This window comes from Oncorhynchus gorbuscha, linkage group LGY, assembly GCF_021184085.1.
Source record: "Oncorhynchus gorbuscha isolate QuinsamMale2020 ecotype Even-year linkage group LGY, OgorEven_v1.0, whole genome shotgun sequence".
Classification (NCBI taxonomy): Eukaryota; Metazoa; Chordata; class Actinopteri; order Salmoniformes; family Salmonidae; genus Oncorhynchus; species Oncorhynchus gorbuscha.
Window position 1 is genome coordinate 840,639 of NC_060199.1, and position 19,961 is coordinate 860,599.

Consider the following 19,961-nt stretch of genomic DNA (forward strand, 5'->3'; position numbering starts at 1 on the left):
GCTCAAACTAGGATTAGGTTGTCTCTTTAAACTGTGGGATTTCACTGCTGGAAGGTGGAGAGAGTTGGATGGGTTCATCAATCTACCGCTGCCGAAGCAGGCCGTCACTAGTTATTAACAAAGCCACAACATCATAAACCCCGCCTATTTCTTAAATCTATATTCTTAAATGCGATTTTAATCCTTAACCATGCCAATAACCGTATGTCTAACCCTAACCTTGAACTAAGACCCAAACGCTATTTTTGTATTATATTTTTTTACGATAAAACCAATGTTGACTTTGTGGCTGTAGTAACTAGTGGAAACCACCGAAGCAGCGCCCTCTGAAGAGACTGTCCGGGAGATCTGTCAGACGCAGGAAAGGGGGTAGCGAGGTAACCCGTCTCGCCAAGGGTTGCGATGAAAATGGCACCAAACGGTACTAACGCTTGACCTTTAAATCCGGACGCAGAAACTCGATCAACTGAATACTCCTGTCAGGTAGCGGCCATTTCAGGTCATTTCAAATGTAGCCTACTACAGCAATAAACGGTCTGTCTAGCGAAACGAATAAGGTTACATGAAAGACAGCATGTTGGCTGGTAGTGGCAGGCAATTTGTCGTGTGCTTAACTGTGTTGGAAACGAAATAATGATGTCTGATACAACATATTCAAGAGGGATGGAACGAGACAGAGGAAGGATTACATCAGATTATATGGCGAGAGGCGCATATCCTCAACAGTATGTTCACCCTGGCAGTCAGCAGCAGGGCATAGACATTCAGGAGCTTGCCTCTAAACGTGTCGACATCCAGAAGAAACGGTTTTATTTGGATGTAAAACAAAGTGCACGGGGCCGATTCCTAAAAATTGCAGAGGTTTGGATTGGAAGAGAACGTCATGATAACATCAGAAAAAGCAAATTAACGCTATCCATGTCAATGGCACCCGATCTACGTTATTGCCTGGGGGACTTCATTGATTATTACGCTCATATTGGGTTGAGAGGTGGCCTGGTACCACGGCCAGAAGAGCAGAGCAATGGCCAGGGCCGCCCGCACGATTCCCGCAGAAGACCGCAGGATCACCACGCAGCATCAGTGTCTCCCACTGGCTCTGCGGTGTCGGAGGAACATACTCATCGGGTCCTGAAGAGTGAATTCATTGAGAGAGACAATAGAAAGTACTATCTGGACCTGAAAGAGAACCAGCGAGGCAGGTTCCTCCGCATCAGACAGACTGTCAGCAGAGGGCATGGGGCCATCGGTTACTACGGCCAGGGCATCGATCAAACCATAGTGTTGCCGGCTCAAGGGCTAATCGAATTCAGAGATGCACTGTCGCAGCTGATTGAAGACTACGGCGATGATGATGCCACGGAAGAGCTTGGAAGAGGCAATGGGAACCATGAAGAATCCACCGAGTTTCCGGAGGCAGCATCATTCCGAGTGGACAATAAGAGGTTTTATTTCGACGTTGGTTCCAATCGGTATGGTGTCTTTTTAAAGATTAGCGAGGTAAAACAGCCATACAGGAACACCATAACGGTTCCCATGAAAGCCTGGGCCAAATTTGGAGATAATTTCATTAGGTATGAGGAAGAAATGCAGCGAATGTTCACCTGTCACAAGGAGAAGAGGACAGAGACTCGCGAGGACATTGGAGAACAAGAGGATTGACAATGGCATTATATGGCTGTAAGAGGTTTCTAGTGATGGTGGGTTAAAACAGGGATGGAAAAAGCTAAACACGACAATATCCTAGAACATATGAAAATGTATTATTTAATGTACCTCTATTAGGCCTGTGTCTCTGGTCAACTAGCACTTTTGCTTTGTTCATGGTCATTCCTGTTTCAATCATACATTTCGATTATGGCATCCGTTTTGAAATTGGTGCAGCAGGACGTGTTGCCTATTGAAAAATGGAAAAAAATATATTCAAAAGGCAAAATGATGATATAGGTAATTTATGTGAATCAAATCTCTTTTTTTCATTGTGGTTGAGTGAGTGTGCAAATGAAAGTACGTGTGCGCATGTGATTGTCTGATTGAGGAAAAAAGGTGAGACATGAAAGTGTACACGTCCTGTCCCCCACAATCATTGGTAGGGGGTTAATGTTAGATTTACCGCTGAATGCTAGACATGATATTGCTGTTTAAACAGTAACTATTTGTGTAGGTAGCGCTTCATGATTTCATTTTATAGAATAAGGGACAGTTTGGTTGAGGGTTCGCCGACCATCACGGACGAGCTCAAACTCCCTGCATATGTCATTACTCTGTAATCAGAGCCGGCTGCAGACAATTATCAACTAGGGGGAAATCCGATGTTCAACATTTTGACGCTATATTTATAATTATATTAAATATATGCTACGATTTTTCATTAACAGGTTTATGTGCCAAAGCACTACACACAACCAACCAATAAGCAATTCAGAACTACATACCGAATACCGACTTCGAGCACATCATCATGGTTTGCGTTTTCAACACCCCATTCAAATAGAGTATGTCAATCCGGACAAACAGGGACTACATCTTTCCCTACTCAGTATCGATGGCTTGGCTTGACAATCTCTGAATGTCTTCACTTTTTGCTATTTTGTAACAATGTCTTTTTCCATTCATCAAATGGCTGGTGTGCAGTTTGGATGCTGGAATTATATCAGAGTGGAGTGGATGAATGTGCGCAGGTAACCTACAGGAGATTGTTGAAGTAGCCTAATCAGATTAAAACATTGTGACTGATTGAGTTTATGCCATACATAAAAGACATTTTTTAAGTTAAATTACAAATATTTAGGCTATAGTGAAGCGTTAGGTTCAAGGTCGAGAAATAGCTGCTCGTGTGGAAAAGGAGATAAAACGCACATTAAGGTTTCCTGAATAACTGGGCCTGCTAGAAGCATAGGCCTATGTGTCTGCACTATTTAAAACGACTCAGGAGAATGATGATCAGCAACAGAAATTCAAATACAGCCTGACTGTCCTGCACGATGCCTTTCTAGACCTTATAATCTGCTGAGAGTAGACCCACAATTTATCCAAATGGAATGAAACTTTCAATTAACTGCTTTTATTCAAATTACATTATTACTTGTACTTTCTTGAAAATCATCATTCAAATATGAATTGCATTGCGGTGTTGTAGGCTAGTCTAGGTAGGATCATTTTATTGTCCCTAAGGCCATACACATGTAACTAACTGTATAACAGAGCCAGCAATAAAAAATGTAAAAAACATAATTGAAAGATAAAATAAAAGGTGTACCCCGTGTAATAATACTAAACAACATTTGTAGGCTACAACACCTAGCGACCTCACCATGCTATTTGAGCCTTTGGGGATTGTAGTGAACAGTGGGGCAGGGAATAGAACTCAGATACCTGGCATGACAGACAAACACCATATGCATCGTGTCAATAGGGTTAACCCACTTGCTTGGAATTGTAACATGGCACATATAGCAAGGTTTGCTACACTGCCCCCGCCTTACTCGAAGGCACATACCTGTGCTTTGACCACTCAGCCCCCTAGCATGTCTGAGCCATCGCATAGCCGCCATCCCACTTTTGACACTAGTGTAGCAAACGGCAGGACAAAGATGTAAAACCGGTGCTGTGTTCGAATACCCATACTAACATACTGTATACGACATACTTAATGATTATATACTATTAGTTCATTTTAATATACTGTAAGGGACCAGGGCTTGAGTCCCAGTCAGGGTACCCCCTAATCCACTATATTGGTATCAGCCAGGTGTTGCAGCCTTTCAGTTGAATGTACTAGTGCTTTGCCTGTCTACTGGAAGTTGATGCTGTTGCTATGCAACCTCTTGCTCGCTTGTTAGCATAACACATGACTAGACATTTTACGATTTCGGGTGTGTTCGTAAATTCAATATGGAGTGCCAGAGAGCGCTCAGAGTTAGCTCTGGGCGTTCATAAATCCAGAGCTTTGTCATGTTCATTTGTAAATTCATTGTTTTCAATCTCAGAGGCCACACTGGAAGCTCTGAGGAGTAGGGTTGAACTGAGCGTTCTGCCCTCACAACGGTAGTCAAGCACCCAAGCTAACTGGCTAACGTTGGCTAGCTTGCTAGCTACTTCCAGACACAAATGAGAGAACACCTCACTCTGACCATTTCACTTGCCCTAGCAGAGCTGCTTAGGCTGTTTTCATATTATCCAGAGCGTTGGTGACTGTAACTGTGCTGCTGGCAACAATTTAATTAGACTTTTTTTTGCCAGAGGTTTACTGACAGGTGTTGAGCGTTTGTAAATTCTATGACCAATAAGCATACTATATTCTCATTTCATGTCACGAATAGTACGGTTAGTGAGGTTAGTATGAGTATTCAAACACAGCTATTGTCTTTTACAAGTTATTTAATGCATTTGACTGTGTAATTTATTAGCATAGTGTTTGTGCTGAGTGACTAAATGAAACTTCGGTTTTCAAACAACTAATTGATGTCAGTTCAGTCATTTAAATTACATTTTTTATTTCTTTCTGTGAGCTTGATGTGCAGTTTCTGTAAAGATAAATCAGATCAAGCCTGAACTGTGCGATGTAGTAGGGAGTTGTAGTTTCCAACGGGCCAATATTCTACATAGTTTAGAGCTGGAAACATGGTAATTAACTACAATGACCATAATCCATTGGATGCCCACTTAAACTTGTTTGGTCTGTGCGGAGCAAGACACAGAGATTGAGAGGAGAGAACATGCCTTCAAGAGTTATAAAAAGCAGTCGCTTAGTGAGCCTGAAAATACATGATCTAAGTGATTGATAGTTAGTATTCAGCAGTAATAAAAGTATGCATTATTTACTTTGAAGAACTACTAACGTAGTGATTTTGTCAGACATCATAGGCAGCAGCTCTATTTGAGGACTTAGAATTAAATAAAAGTAATCAAATAATACAAATATTTTATTAAAGTAATGTGATTAAATGATGGTTAATATGTGATACGCAGTAATGGGCAGTCACTACCATCATGGGACTTTAAAAAAACGATTTCTGTGTTACAGCATTCAGCCCACATATTGCATAGTGCATTTAATGTAAAAAAATATTATCAAAATCAATAACCATGATTCTTTTTTAATAATCAAACCGAACCGACCTCAAAAAGCACTAATCGCTCAGCACTACATATTAACAAATGAAAACATAATTTCTCCTCACATGGATTTTTGATTATCTGCCCTACTATATTTTTAGTTTCAAGTCATGCTGACACTTGTGGCGCTATAGAAAGGAGCACCGCTCCTAACACAGATCATCTTTATTGATATAGGCTTTATTGATATAGTCTCAACACATGTAGAGGCTGGTTAGACCGCAGACAGTTGAAAAATGTGCCCTTGTCACATGCCCAAATGAGGTCTTTAAAAAAAGACAGGTGATATTCTGTTACAAACTTCCTTCACATCTAATTTGTTGCCACATTTCAGACCCCTGGAGCTTTATTAGACCATTTGTATCATTTAGTGGCTGTCCAGGAAACAGCACCATAGACTTATTACCAGATAAGGTGATGGGGCTGATATGTTCAGTGACATACAATGTCCTATGCTGATGACCTAATCCATACACCTCTTTAGTCTAAACATCTCTTCATATGTCTGAGTGCCAGACAAACGATCTTGCAGTCCTAGTAAGGGCTTAACATCTTGCAGTCCTAGTAAGGGCTTAACATCTTGCAGTCCTAGTAAGGGCTTAACATCTTGCAGTCCTAGTAAGGGCTTAACATCTTGCAGTCCTAGTAAGGGCTTAACATCTTGCAGTCCTAGTAAGGGCTTAACATCTTGCAGTCCTAGTAAGGGCTTAACATCTTGCAGTCCTAGTAAGGGCTTAACATCTTGCAGTCCTAGTAAGGGCTTAACATCTTGCAGTCCTAGTAAGGGCTTAACATCTTGCAGTCCTAGTAAGGGCTTAACATCTTGCAGTCCTAGTAAGGGCTTAAAATCTTGCAGTCCTAGTAAGGGCTTAACATCTTGCAGTCCTAGTAAGGGCTTAACATCTTGCAGTCCTAGTAAGGGCTTAACATCTTGCAGTCCTAGTAAGGGCTTAACATCTTGCTTAAACAGGGCTTCAATTCAAATGGTTTGTTTTAGTTTTAACTAACGTTCTGTGCCGAAACTCCAATTTAACCTTTCCTTTGCATCTGGTGACAAAGGATGTATGAAATAGTCTGACGTTCATATTTCTTAGTTTTCTTTTTGACTACAACTCCCTAGCAACTATGCCTTTTGTGTTACAGGGACTATAAAACAGCGATTCTTCTGCAGAGCTGAAATTGACCAATTAAATTTGCTGTACATTTAGCTCGCCATATGTTTGTTCTGCATGGAAGATCAATTGAGGAGAGATGAACCAAATATAACAGTCAGAATGCCTCATACTCATGCTACTCTGTGTTAAGACATATTGTAGTTTCCACAAGAATGCAGTTGACTGAATCTCAAGGGAAGAGGTACTGTGGATATGATAAAAAAAAAGGATGGGTCAATTACAAAAAAGGCAAGGTTAAAAATCATTGCCTCTAAAACAAAACTTGATATTATGATTTTTGATATCTTAAAGACGTATAGTAGTTTCCTTATGAATGCAGTTGACTGAATTTCGAATCTCAAGGGATGAGGTAGCGTAGCCTAGTGGTTAGAGCGTTGGACTAGTAACCGGAAGGTTGCGAGTTCAAACCCCCGAGCTGACAAGGTACAAATCTGTCGTTCTGCCCCTGAACAGGCAGTTAACCCACTGTTCCCAGGCCGTCATTGAAAATAAGAATATGTTCTTAACTGACTTGCCTGGTTAAATAAAGGTAAAAAAAAAAAAAAAAGAGGGGGTTAAACATATTAAAGACCAGTGTTTTTTTATGTTGTATTCTTAGAGGTGGCAATCCAAACTTTTTTATTTACAAAAAAAATCACCTTTATTTAACCAGGTAGGTCAGTTGAGAACTGTTCTCATTTACAACTGCGACCTGGCCAAGATATAAGCAAAGCAGTGCGACAAAAACAACAACACAGAGTTACACCTAAACAAACGTACAGTCAATAACACAAAAGAAAAGAAAAATAGAAAAATCTATGTACAGTGTGTGCAAATGTAGAAGAGTAGGGAGGTGGGCAATAAATAGGCACTAGAGGCAAAAAAATCATTATAATTTAGTATTAATACTGGAGTGATAGATGTGCAGATGATGATGTATAAATAGAGATACTGGGGTGCAAAAGAGCAAGAGGGTAAGTAATAATATGGGGATGAGGTAGTTGGGTGTGCTACTTACAGATTGGCTGTGTACAGGTACAGTGATCTACTAGCTAGCCAGCTAGCCCCCGAATAGCAGCACTGCAGAAACTATTACACTCAACGGAACGACTTGATTAGTGTAGTGTCAACAACGCACCCCACTGCCAGCTAGCCTACTTCAGCAGTACTGTATCATTTTAATCATTTTAGTCAATAAGATTCTTGCTACGTAGCTTAACTTTCTGAACATTCGAGACGTGTAGTCCACTTGTCATTCCAATCTCCTTTGCATTAGCGTAGCCTCTTCTGTAGCCTGTCAACTATGTGTCTGTTTATCCCTGTTCTCTCCTCTCTGCACAGACCATACAAACGCTCCACACCGCGTGGCCGCGGCCACCCTAATCTGGTGATCCCAGCGCGCACGACCCACGTGGAGTTCCAGGTCTCCGGTAGCCTCTGGAACTGCCGATCTGCGGTCAACAAGGCAGAGTTCATCTCAGCCTATGCCTCCCTCCAGTCCCTCGACTTCTTGGCACTAACGGAAACATGGATCACCACAGACAACACTGCTACTCCTACTGCTCTCTCTTCGTCCGCCCACGTGTTCTCGCACACCCCGAGAGCTTCTGGTCAGCGGGGTGGTGGCACCGGGATCCTCATCTCTCCCAAGTGGTCATTCTCTCTTTCTCCCCTTACCCATCTGTCTATAGCCTCCTTTGAATTCCATGCTGTCACAGTTACCAGCCCTTTCAAGCTTAACATCCTTATCATTTATCGCCCTCCAGGTTCCCTCGGAGAGTTCATCAATGAGCTTGATGCCTTGATAAGCTCCTTTCCTGAGGACGGCTCATCTCTCACAGTTCTGGGCGACTTTAACCTCCCCACGTCTACCTTTGACTCATTCCTCTCTGCCTCCTTCTTTCCACTCCTCTCCTCTTTTGACCTCACCCTCTCACCTTCCCCCCCTACTCACAAGGCAGGCAATACGCTCGACCTCATCTTTACTAGATGCTGTTCTTCCACTAACCTCATTGCAACTCCCCTCCAAGTCTCCGACCACTACCTTGTATCCTTTTCCCTCTCGCTCTCATCCAAAACCTCCCACACTGCCCCTACTCGGATGGTATCGCGCCGTCCCAACCTTCGCTCTCTCTCCCCCGCTACTCTCTCCTCTTCCATCCTATCATCTCTTCCCTCCGCTCAAACCTTCTCCAACCTATCTAGTGATTCTGCCTCCTCAACCCTCCTCTCCTCCCTCTCTGCATCCTTTGACTCTCTATGTCCCCTATCCTCCAGGCCGGCTCGGTCCTCCCCTCCCGCTCCGTGGCTCGATGACTCATTGCGAGCTCACAGAACAGGGCTCCGGGCAAGCGGAAATGGAGGAAAACTCGCCTCCCTGCGGACCTGGCATCCTTTCACTCCCTCCTCTCTACATTTTCCTCCTCTGTCTCTGCTGCTAAAGCCACTTTCTACCACGCTAAATTCCAAGCATCTGCCTCTAACCCTAGGAAGCTCTTTGCCACCTTCTCCTCCCTCCTGAATCCTCCTCCCCCTCCCCCTCCTCCCTCTCTGCAGACGACTTCGTCAACCATTTTGAAAAGAAGGTTGACGACATCCGATCCTCGTTTGCTAAGTCAAACGACACCGCTGGTTCTGCTCACACTGCCCTACCCTGTGCTCTGACCTCTTTCTCCCCTCTCTCTCCAGATGAAATCAAACGTCTTGTGACGGCCGGCCGCCCAACAACCTGCCCGCTTGACCCTATCCCCTCCTCTCTTCTCCAGACCATTTCCGGAGACCTTCTCCCTTACCTCACCTCGCTCATCAACTCATCCCTGACCGCTGGCTACGTCCCTTCCGTCTTCAAGAGAGCGAGAGTTGCACCCCTTCTGAAAAAACCTACACTCGATCCCTCCGATGTCAACAATTACAGACCAGTATCCCTTCTTTCTTTTCTCTCCAAAACTCTTGAACGTGCCGCCCTTGGCCAGCTCTCCCGCTATCTCTCTCTGAATGACCTTCTTGATCCAAATCAGTCAGGTTTCAAGACTAGTCATTCAACTGAGACTGCTCTCCTCTGTATCACGGAGGCGCTCCGCACTGCTAAAGCTAACTCTCTCTCCTCTGCTCTCATCCTTCTAGATCTATCGGCTGCCTTCGATACTGTGAACCATCAGATCCTCCTCTCCACCCTCTCCGAGTTGGGCATCTCCGGCGCGGCCCACGCTTGGATTGCGTCCTACCTGACAGGTCGCTCCTACCAGGTGGCGTGGCGAGAATCTGTCTCCTCACCACGCGCTCTCACCACTGGTGTCCCCCAGGGCTCTGTTCTAGGCCCTCTCCTATTCTCGCTATACACCAAGTGTATAGCGCTATACACCAAGTCACTTGGCTCTGTCATAACCTCACATGGTCTCTCCTATCATTTCCCCCTTCTGATGACCAGGTGGCGAATCGCATCTCTGCATGTCTGGCAGACATATCAGTGTGGATGACGGATCACCACCTCAAGCTGAACCTCGGCAAGACGGAGCTGCTCTTCCTCCCGGGGAAGGACTGCCCGTTCCATGATCTCGCCATCACGGTTGACAACTCCATTGTGTCCTCCTCCCAGAGCGCTAAGAACCTTGGCGTGATCCTGGACAACACCCTGTCGTTCTCAACCAACATCAAGGCGGTGGCCCGTTCCTGTAGGTTCATGCTCTACAACATCCGCAGAGTACGACCCTGCCTCACACAGGAAGCGGTGCAGGTCCTAATCCAGGCACTTGTCATCTCCCGTCTGGACTACTGCAACTCGCTGTTGGCTGGGCTCCCTGCCTGTGCCATTAAACCCCTTCAACTCATCCAGAACGCCGCAGCCCGTCTGGTGTTCAACCTTCCCAAGTTCTCTCACGTCACCCCGCTCCTCCGTTCTCTCCACTGGCTTTCAGTTGAAGCTCGCATCCGCTACAAGACCATGGTGCTTGCCTACGGAGCTGTGAGGGGAACGGCACCTCAGTACCTCCAGGCTCTGATCAGGCCCTACACCCAAACAAGGGCACTGCGTTCATCCACCTCTGGCCTGCTCGCCTCCCTACCACTGAGGAAGTACAGCTCCCGCTCAGCCCAGTCAAAACTGTTCGCTGCTCTGGCCCCCCAATGGTGGAACAAACTCCCTCACGACGCCAGGACAGCGGAGTCAATCACCACCTTCCGGAGACACCTGAAACCCCACCTCTTTAAGGAATACCTAGGATAGGATAAGTATTCCCTCTCACCCCCCCCCTTTAAGATTTAGATGCACTATTGTAAAGTGACTGTTCCACTGGATGTCATAAGGTGAATGCACCAATTTGTAAGTCGCTCTGGATAAGAGCGTCTGCTAAATGACTTAAATGTAAATGTAAATGTGATCGGTAAGCTGCTCAGACAGCTGATGCTTAAAGTTAGAGAGGGAGATGTAAGACTCCAGCTTCAGAGATCTTTGCAATTCGTTCCAGTCATTGGCAGCAGAGAACTGGAAGGAAAGGAGGCCAAAGGAAGTGTTGGCTTTGGGGATGACCAGTGCAATATACCTGCTGGAGCGTGTGCTACGGGTGGGTGCTGCTATGGTGACCAGTGAAATGAGATAAGGCGGGGCTTTACCTAGCAAAGACTTATAGATGACCTGGAGCCAGTGGGTTTGGTGAGGGCCAGTAGCGAGGGCCAGCCAACGAGAGCATACAGGTCGCAATGGTGGGTAGTATATGGGGCTTTGGTGATAAAACGGATGGCACTGTGATAGACTACATTCTGTTAGCTGAGTAGAGTGTTGGTGGCTATTTTTTAAATAACATCGCCGAAATCAAGGATCGGTAGGATAGTCAGTTTTACGAGGGTGAGTTTACATTTACATTTACATTTAAGTCATTTAGCAGACGCTCTTATCCAGAGCGACTTACAAATTGGTGGCATTAGTGAAGGAGGCTTTTTTGTGAAATAGGAGGCCAATTCTAGAGATTCTTAATGTGAGTCTGGAAGGAGAGTTTAGTCTAACCAGACACCAAGGTATTTGTAGTTGTCCACATATTCTAAGTCAGAACCATCCAGAGTAGTGATGCTAGTAGGGCGGGAGGGTACGGGCAGCAATCGGTTGAAGAGCACGCACTTAGTTTTTCTAGCATTTAAAAGCAGTTGGAGGCCACGGAAGGAGTGTTGTATGATGTTCACATATGGTGTCCAGGGCACAACTGGGGGCGGAGGGAGGTCTATAACAAGTCTCTCACAACGGTGAGAGACTTATTTCTGGAGAGATTCATTTTTTAAATTAGAAGCTCAAACTGTTTGCGCATAGACATAGGTTTTGTCCTTTTAGGGAGATTTTCCTAGCCACCGTGCTTCTACACCTGGATTGCTTGCTGTTTGGGGTTTTAGACTGGGTTTCTGTACAGCACTTTGATATATCAGCTGATGTAAGAAGGGCTATATAAATAAATTTGATTTGATGATGAGAGGTTTTGTCTCTAGAGGCACCATTTAAGCCAGGTGCAGTCACCGCGGTGCAGTCACAGGCCTTAAGGTGCGAGACTTCTGGGTCTGGGAATCCGAGAAAAGTCTCCTCACTTTCCTCTTCAAAGATATCCAGGACCTTGCGGCGCTCAATCGCCTCCATTTCCTCAGCCGAGGGGTAACAGGCCTTAAGGCGTGAGACATGAACAACGCGCATATCTTCACCTGTGTCCTCTTTCACCACTCGGTAGTTCAAAGGGCCCATCTGCTCCACAATCCTATATGGTCCTTGCCATTTAGGAGCGAGCTTGGCCGAGAAGAATTGTTCAGCTTTCGAGTAAGGATGAGAGCGAAGCCACACCCGATCACGAAGCTGGAACTGCATGTCTCGTCTGTTCTTATCATAATTTCTCTTCTGCTTGAGTCGAGCCTGGATCATGTTCTTTGAGACAAGAGCTCTCAAGTCATGGAGATGGCCTACCTGGTCATAGCAAGCAGCATCTGGAGTAAGCTGCTGGGGCTGTAGCACCATATCCAAGGGTCCTCTGAGAGGACGACTTAGGTTCAGCTCTGCAGGTGTGACTCCAGTGGACTCTTGCACAGCAGAATTCAGGGCAAATCGAAACTCGTGAAGGTGCTTGTCCCAGTGTTTGTGCTGCGTCCCTACATAGGAAGCAATCATTGTCTTCAAGGTTCGATTTACTCTCTCAGTGAGATTGGTCTGTGGGTGATAGGCCGTGGTCAACTTCTGTCTCAGGTTCCATCTTTGGCAGGTCTCCTCAAAGAGATCAGAGACAAATTGGGAACCTCGATCAGACAGGATGTAATCAGGCACTCCCCAGCGAGTCAGGATCTCTTTCGTAAGGATGTTAGAGACGGTCCTTGCTGTGGCCTGACGCAGGGAAAAGAGTTCCACCCACTTTGAATAATAATCAACAAAAACAAGCATGTATACATTCTGATTGGAGCTTCTAGGAAATGGACCCATCAAATCCACTCCTAACATTTCCCAAGGTCGGGTAACCACCGTTTGCTGCAACATGCCAGCAGGCTTTCTACCTTCTGGTTTGTACATTTGACAAACCTGACAGTTTCGGATGTGTGACTTCACATCCATGCTCAGATGTGGCCAGTAGAGTAACGCTTGCAACCGCTTGTAGGTTTTAAACCTGCCCAAATGACCAGCTAATGGGTCTTCATGGAAATGTTGAAGCAGTTGTAGGCGTAGAGTGTCCGGTATGTACATTTGGTAGAGTGTTCTGTGAGGTAGTTGTACGACTCGGTAGACTTTATCTTCACTGATGGTCAGCTTTGTGGTAGGATTGACCATCTTTTCTCCATCTTCCAGGATAGTCTGGTACAAAGCCTGTACTTCTGGATCATCCTGTTGAGCTTTCCATATTGCCTCATCAGAGATGGGAAAGTCTGTTTTGGGCGAGTCTCGACTGCTTGACAGGACAGTAGCACATGTAAGATCAGGGCCACCATTATCACAAGTAGGAGCTCTGGACAAGGCATCTGGAACAGTGTTGTATTTTCCTTTCCTGTATTCCACTGCAAAGGTGAACTCTTGCAACCGTAGAGCCCATCTTATGAGTCTGGTGCTTGGTTTGTTGGTCTTGAACACCCACACAAGGGAGGAATGGTCAGTGACCACAGTGAAGTGTCTACCCTCCAAGTAGTACCTCCACTTTTCCAAAGCCCAGACAACTGCAAGGCACTCTTGCTCGGTTGTGGAGTAGTTCCATTCTGCTCCATTCAATGTCCGACTGGCAACGCTAGCACTTCTTCAGTGCCAAGTCCAGTCTGTTGGACTAGGACAGCACCAAGTCCAACATCACTTGCATCAGTGTAAACAACAAAAGGGCAATCAAAGTTGGGATGACCTAAAATGGGAGGTGTGACGAGATGTCGTTTCAGGGTTTCAAAGGAAGTCTGGCACTCTGCCGTCCATTGGAATTTCGCTCCTTTTCGCTTCATCGCGTTGAGGGGTTCTGCCACCTGGGAGAAGTTCGACACAAACCGATGGTACCATCCAGCCATACCAAGGAACCGTTGAAGGGCCTTGAGTGTGGTTGGCACAGGGAAGTCTTGTACAGCCTTTGTCTTTTCAGGATCCACATGAATGCCGTCGAAAGACACAATATGGCCAAGGAACTTCAGGGAGGTTTGGCAGAAGTTGCTCTTCTTCATATTTAAGGTCAGACCAGCTTCTCTTAGCTTGTCCAACACTGCTTGAAGATCTTGAAAGTGTCTTTCTCTGTTCTGAGAGTAGATAATTATATCGTCCAGGTAGACGAAACAGATCTTCCCTTTGAGCTCACCTAACGCAATCTCCATGAGTCTTTGGAAAGTGGCAGGGGCATTCTTTAATCCAAAGGCCATCACCTTAAAGGAAAACAAGCCCTCGGCACATACAAACGCAGTCTTGTCCTTGCTTTCCTGGTCCATCTCAACCTGCCAATAACCACTATTGAGGTCAAGGGTAGTGAACACAACAGCGCCAGACAATGACTCCAGGATCTCATGGATGGTGGGAAGAGGATATGCATCAGTCTGAGAAACATTGTTGGTCTTCCTATAGTCCACACAAAATCTAAGACCACCAGTCTTTTTTGGGATGAGGACAACAGGAGCAGCCCAGGGAGAGGAGGAACGTTCTATTATATCTTGTGCTAACATATCATTTATGAGTCCCTTTTGGATGATTAGCTTCGCTGGGGACAAACGATATGGCTTTTGCTTGATCGGCATTTCCTGTGTAAGGAATATTTTGTGCTTCAGGAGCCTGGTGCGTCCCAGCTTTGAAGTACATACATCAGCATTATTCTGCAGCTGTTCCAACAGCCTTAACTCCTGGCTGTTCCAGCTGAGCTCTTCTCACAGCCTGTAAAAGGAGATCGTCAGAAGGATTATCGAGGGTTAGTGGTACCGGAGCAATGGCAGAGAAGACTGCCACATTTGAACCCCAATCATGTAACTTTTTAGCTTCTGATTGGTGCGGTATTAACTGAAAGGAAGGGGATGTCGATGGGGGGGCGTAGGCAGTGACTCTTGGGGTTTCAGCTCTGGTTAAAGCACCCAGAGAAGGATGGTCATTGCTGCGAAGAGAGTTAGGTGTGTTGGCCTGTTGTGATTTGTGGTTTCTGGAAGGGTTTACTTGATACGGTCTTGGACATGTAGCTGAAGAATGTCCCTTTTGGCTACATCTCCAACAGAACATGAGAGAGGTCTTGGCTGGAGACTCTGGCTGTTGTTGATGGTCTGTCTTGGGCAACTGTTTGGGTGTCTGTTTCTTTCTCTGGTCATATTGCTGTTGGCATTCTCTGTCCTTCTCAAACTGCTGTCCCAAGCGAACCAGTCCATCGACAGTGGTGACTGTAGCATGGCCTTGTCTTGGCTGTTCAGAGGTGCTAGCTTGGCCCTCAGTGGTCTGAACAGAAGTGGACACCAGAGAAACTCTGTGTAAGGAGTTGTGCCTAATGGAGGCCATGTCCACAGACACGTCATCCAACATTTTAACACAATTAGAGAGTTCTCTCTGCAAGTGGCCTACAGTGTTAACCATGGGAGAAAAACAGAATTAACGTCCTTGAGGACCTCAGTGTGGTGATGTTGCAGGCGCCATTGGAGAGTGGCAGTGAGTTGGTTTCGTTGGTAGTCAAACTGCCTGTCCAGGGCACCAGTAATTTCCGTCTTCCACTCTCACTGAGCTCTGTCAGCATGTGGGTTAGAGTGCTCAGTGAGTTTCTGAATTCCATGGCACTCTGTTGTTGCTCTTCCCTCAGACATTTGAAATTATGGTGGATAAGAGTTTGGAGATGTTGTTGAGTCCGACGAATATCAAGGATGTCACCTTGAAGTTGTAAGACTACAACCTCTGGAGATAAACCAGACAATGGAGGAAGGTTGGGTGTCAGAGGGAGGGCTAGCTCAGTACTTCCACACAGATCCATGTCAATAAGTGAGTAACTGGTTAGACCTCCTGTGGCCTGTGGCTCAGGCCGAGCATTCAGATTCCCAGGGCTCTGGCCCAAAGCAACTCCATTATCTCCATTCACATTATGATTTGTATTGTCAGCTTGATGGTCAGAATGGCCCTGTGTATTCCCATTGACAGGTATGACATGGATGAGCACATTATCTTGGGGTGAATCCATTGTTTTAATTCCACACAAAATATTTGCTTTGGTTAGTTCTCAATGTTGAGCTGTCCCATCTGGGGTGCCATTTTTTATGTAACGGTTTTGACTTGAGGTTATTATTTATAGGGGTGCCAGGTAGGTTGTGCCTACCAGAGAAAACATTAGTTTCTCCTTTTAGTTTGGGTGGGAATGAGTCCCATCTGGTCCGTCAAGTCTACACCAATACAAAGGACGTATGTAAAAGTCAGGATGGAAATAAACTTTTCATAAACCCTTAAAACATTGAAAAGAACTTCAAAAACAATTATATTCTGTTGCGTGGGTTGTATTAGCAACAACAATGATTACACACATATATAATAATATCACAATGAGTTCTGGTTCCTCCAGAAATGTCCTGTACCTCGGGCCTAAAAAGAGTCCTGCCCGGTAAAGGAGTTCAGTGAACTCAAGTGACTTTTGTCACGCGATGTTTGTCCGTTCGTTCCGTGTAGCGTAAACCCAGTATTAAACATACAATCAATATAACAATTACTTTACCACAGAACCTTAAAGCGGATCAACTCTTAATTAAGTCCTCAACTACCACTAACTACACAAATCACAGTATACATCACATCCAAACAAATGAAATACCGTATACAAAAAGGTGGTAGTCAGTCGGTCAGTCAGACAATCCAATCCTCCAATAGATCTCCAGCGGAGAAAGGCCACGAAGAACGGAGAGGTGTAGTCCAGGGACGCAAAGAGTGGATCCGATCCTGGGTAAACTCTATTAGGCAACAAAACACACGTTTAACGGCAACAAAACAACGGAATAGAGAAGCTTCGGGAACTGAGGGTTGAACACATCCTCAGTCACGTCTCCATCACAACCCCCCCCTTTCGCGCAGCTGATGCTGGCTATTTAATTGGGAATTAAAGGGAAAGCGCCCTATTGGAAGGAGCTGCACTGAGACGGTTCAGAAAAATTCAGGGCCGTCACAGTGGGGGGTGTAACATAAGGGCTAGCTTAGGCATATTGAGCAGGGCTGGAGGCTCTACATTGAAATAAGACAAAAATTACAAACCAAAACAGCAATAGACAAGGCATATTGACATTAGGGAGAGGCATAAAAAAAGAAGTGCATGAAAAGCACAAGGTTTTTCAGTGTGTTCTATTTGAATAATCTATTGTGTGGTATGGAAATTCCATTTGAATGATTTCATTTATTCTAACAGGACAAGTTTAACAACTCATTATAGAAAAATCATTCAAAGCACAACTTTCCTGCAAAATGTGTTTGTTCCCACATGTTTTAATTTATATCAATATTTTAGAGTGCCCAGTAATTTTGTGTTTCAGATTAAGGCTTTAATGATGATCACAGAACCTTTGGGACACATTTGTCCTGCATCATGAATATCTCTAAAAACAAAGGCCTTTTTCCTATCTTGGAGATGGAGAGAGAATATGAAGGAGGATGCACAGCTCATTTGCTCTTCGAAACACAAGCCTCCCTAAGAAAGCACTTTAAAAAACAGCACTTTACTCTGCTGCTTCTTACTCAATTCACATGGAGCAACCGCATGATCCATGCATTGGTTTAAACTTTGAAGTGACAATCATGCACTTAAATTGCCATACCATGAAGCTAATCTTCGCCTAGATGTTGATATCATCCATTTTAATCTCAAAAGAGCTGCACCTTGAGATAAACTGATCCAGATATTGTCCCTGAAGTCACTAGCCTACCCTTCATCTTTAAGTTTTGTTTTACCTGAACCACTGTGACACTTTTGAAATAAGGTCAATGTCTTACAGTGTTATGGCTTTCCGATGCTATTGTTTTATCTACTTGGATTGTTTTGTTGTAGTAATAACGGCAGCTAGCAATGTCAAATGGAGTTGATATCTACCCTAAATTCTATTTTTTCTCTCACAATTTAAGTGAATAAACTTGAGCTTTTTGAGGGGTGGTAGGTAGCCTAGTGGTTAGAGTATTGCCAGTAACCAAAAGGTTGCTGGATCGAATCCCCGAGCTGACATGGTGAAAATCTTTTATTCTGCCCCTGAACAAGGCAGTTACTGTTCCCTAGTAGGCCGTCATTGTAAATAATAATTTGTTCTTAACTGACTTGCCTAGTTAAATAAAAATATCTCTGTTTTCTTGTGAAATTGAACAAAATGAAATGTCCTACATTTCTGACTGCTGAAGACGTATGTTTAACGCACATTTTATTTGAGTGAAATGTATCTTTTTTGATTGTCAAGTTTAAAGGATTCAACAAAGTTGTAGAGGTGGCGTTATGATCAGAAAATGAAATGAATTTAGTGTATCTTTATGGTTGTAACAAGGGTTAACATTTTCAATGCAAGGTACTCAATTGTTGTGCATTTGGACTTAATCACGAATAGGCCAAACACATTGTCTTGACAAAACCTAAAATGGTCCAACTCTTGCTGCAAAAATGTCCCTGAAACTATAAACCCAACATGATCTAATAAGCATTTTAGATTACATGCAAACAGGTTATCTTGCCCCTTATCTTCCATACTAAAATATCAAATAAATTATATGAAATGTGTACAAGAAAGTAATACTAGGCCTGATATCCAACTAGACCTGGGCAGGAGTGTGAATGGTCTCAAAGTCCTTGTAAGAGCAAGCAAGGTCCTCACTGAGGGCTGTGTTGGTCTCTTATAAATAAGTTGAATGTATTGAATTTGGACTGTTATCATCTAAACAAAAGGTTTCTACCCTTTAAGCTCTGGAACTCCTTTACAATTTGATTCTATTGTTTTGATTTGGATGATGATTTGTATTCGTTTTTAGAACAAAAGGTATGTTTAGAAAATGGAAAAGATTACCCGTCAGTGTGGTGAAAGAAATAAGAGGGAGATGTTTATTTGCAACAGATTTCTATTGCATGAAACACCAATGATGTTCAAGCATGTTTAGGAGATTATAGTTTCAGAAGCATAGGCTACTTAGCACTCAAGCTCCACAAAACACTATTAACCACCTAACTGCAGTAGTGTCAACTAAAAGAAGAGACCAAAAGAGTTCAGGCTTCACTAAGGACATCTTTAAATATGTTACTCATTTATAGTTGTGTATGTAGTGTGCTGTGAGAAGTATGGGTATTGAAGAAGCTTTGTTGGTGTGTTTATCATGCCATTTTTGTAGTAGAATTTTAAACTAAATGTCTATGGTAGTGATATAAAAATGAAATGGTGAAGCTAAAAAGTTGAGTGTATCTTTGGATAAATGCAATGCTAAAACGTGTCCTGTAGTTATATAGAATATTAGATGACTCAAAACAAGAAAGCAATTGTTCCGTGTTCTAGAACTTTCCTTAACATGTGCACTGTATTATTTAATGTTCTACATGTATGGTACTGTATGAATATTCATTCAATGCCTTGTAATGTTTGTAAAAGGTTGCAATGTTTAGAAAACCAATCTGAAAAAACCCAAGTGTATGCATGCCAACAGTTGGGTCCGAAACTGAAAACGGTCAAAAATGAACTAAAAAATGGTGCTATAACATATGAAGGTGCTTATATGGACCCCAGATGCATGCATGCAAAGAGGACATGTCATGTTTATACATGTTGTGCAGTCATCAAATGACTCGCAAGATGTCCTCCCAGAACACAAATGGTATGGTGTAACTGTAAATACTGTCAATGGAAGCCTCATCACCTATCAAGACATTTACTACCAACACTTGGCCACCAGTTTACACTGGCCCCAGGGAGAGTCTGTCATTACTACAGCATTGATCAAGTTGTGTTTTTCTACCAACAAAACACATGCCTACAGACAGACAGAGACCTGTATCTCCAGCAGCTTTGGAGGCAGTCAGTCCCAAGGTGGCTGATACTTTTGGTAAAGGAAATAGGGATTGCATCAGTGATGCCAATTTACTGCTACGCTCCCTTTGTGATTATGCACCAAAATATCTATCGACAATCTAATTATTTGTTTGTTTATGCTTTTGATTCAAATGTTTTGTCTATGAACAGCTTTTACAGGAAAATGTCGTAGTTTTACAGTTGTATTAACCATTCCTTTTATTTTATTTTTCAATAAAAGTTTGATCAGAT

At 43.9% G+C, this 19,961-nt stretch overlaps 1 protein-coding gene and 1 long non-coding RNA gene across 2 annotated transcripts; both read left to right on the forward strand.

The window, feature by feature from the left end:
* Window positions 1–347: 347 nt before the first annotated feature.
* Window positions 348–6,751, forward strand: LOC124016627 (purine-rich element-binding protein gamma-like). The gene has a single exon (XM_046332154.1). The coding sequence runs from the start codon at window positions 634–636 to the stop codon at window positions 1,660–1,662; it is 1,029 nt and encodes a 342-aa protein (XP_046188110.1). The 5' UTR covers window positions 348–633; the 3' UTR covers window positions 1,663–6,751.
* A 4,977-nt stretch (window positions 6,752–11,728) lies between these two features.
* LOC124016652 lies at window positions 11,729–19,961 on the forward strand. The gene is made up of 3 exons (XR_006835415.1): window positions 11,729–11,773; window positions 13,794–13,797; window positions 16,856–19,961. It is a non-coding gene; the product is annotated as an uncharacterized LOC124016652 (long non-coding RNA).

What these genes read in the sequence shown, in the direction of transcription:
- LOC124016627 (XM_046332154.1), top strand. Translation starts at nt 634, where the DNA reads ATGATGTCTGATACAACATATTCAAGAGGGATGGAACGAGACAGAGGA.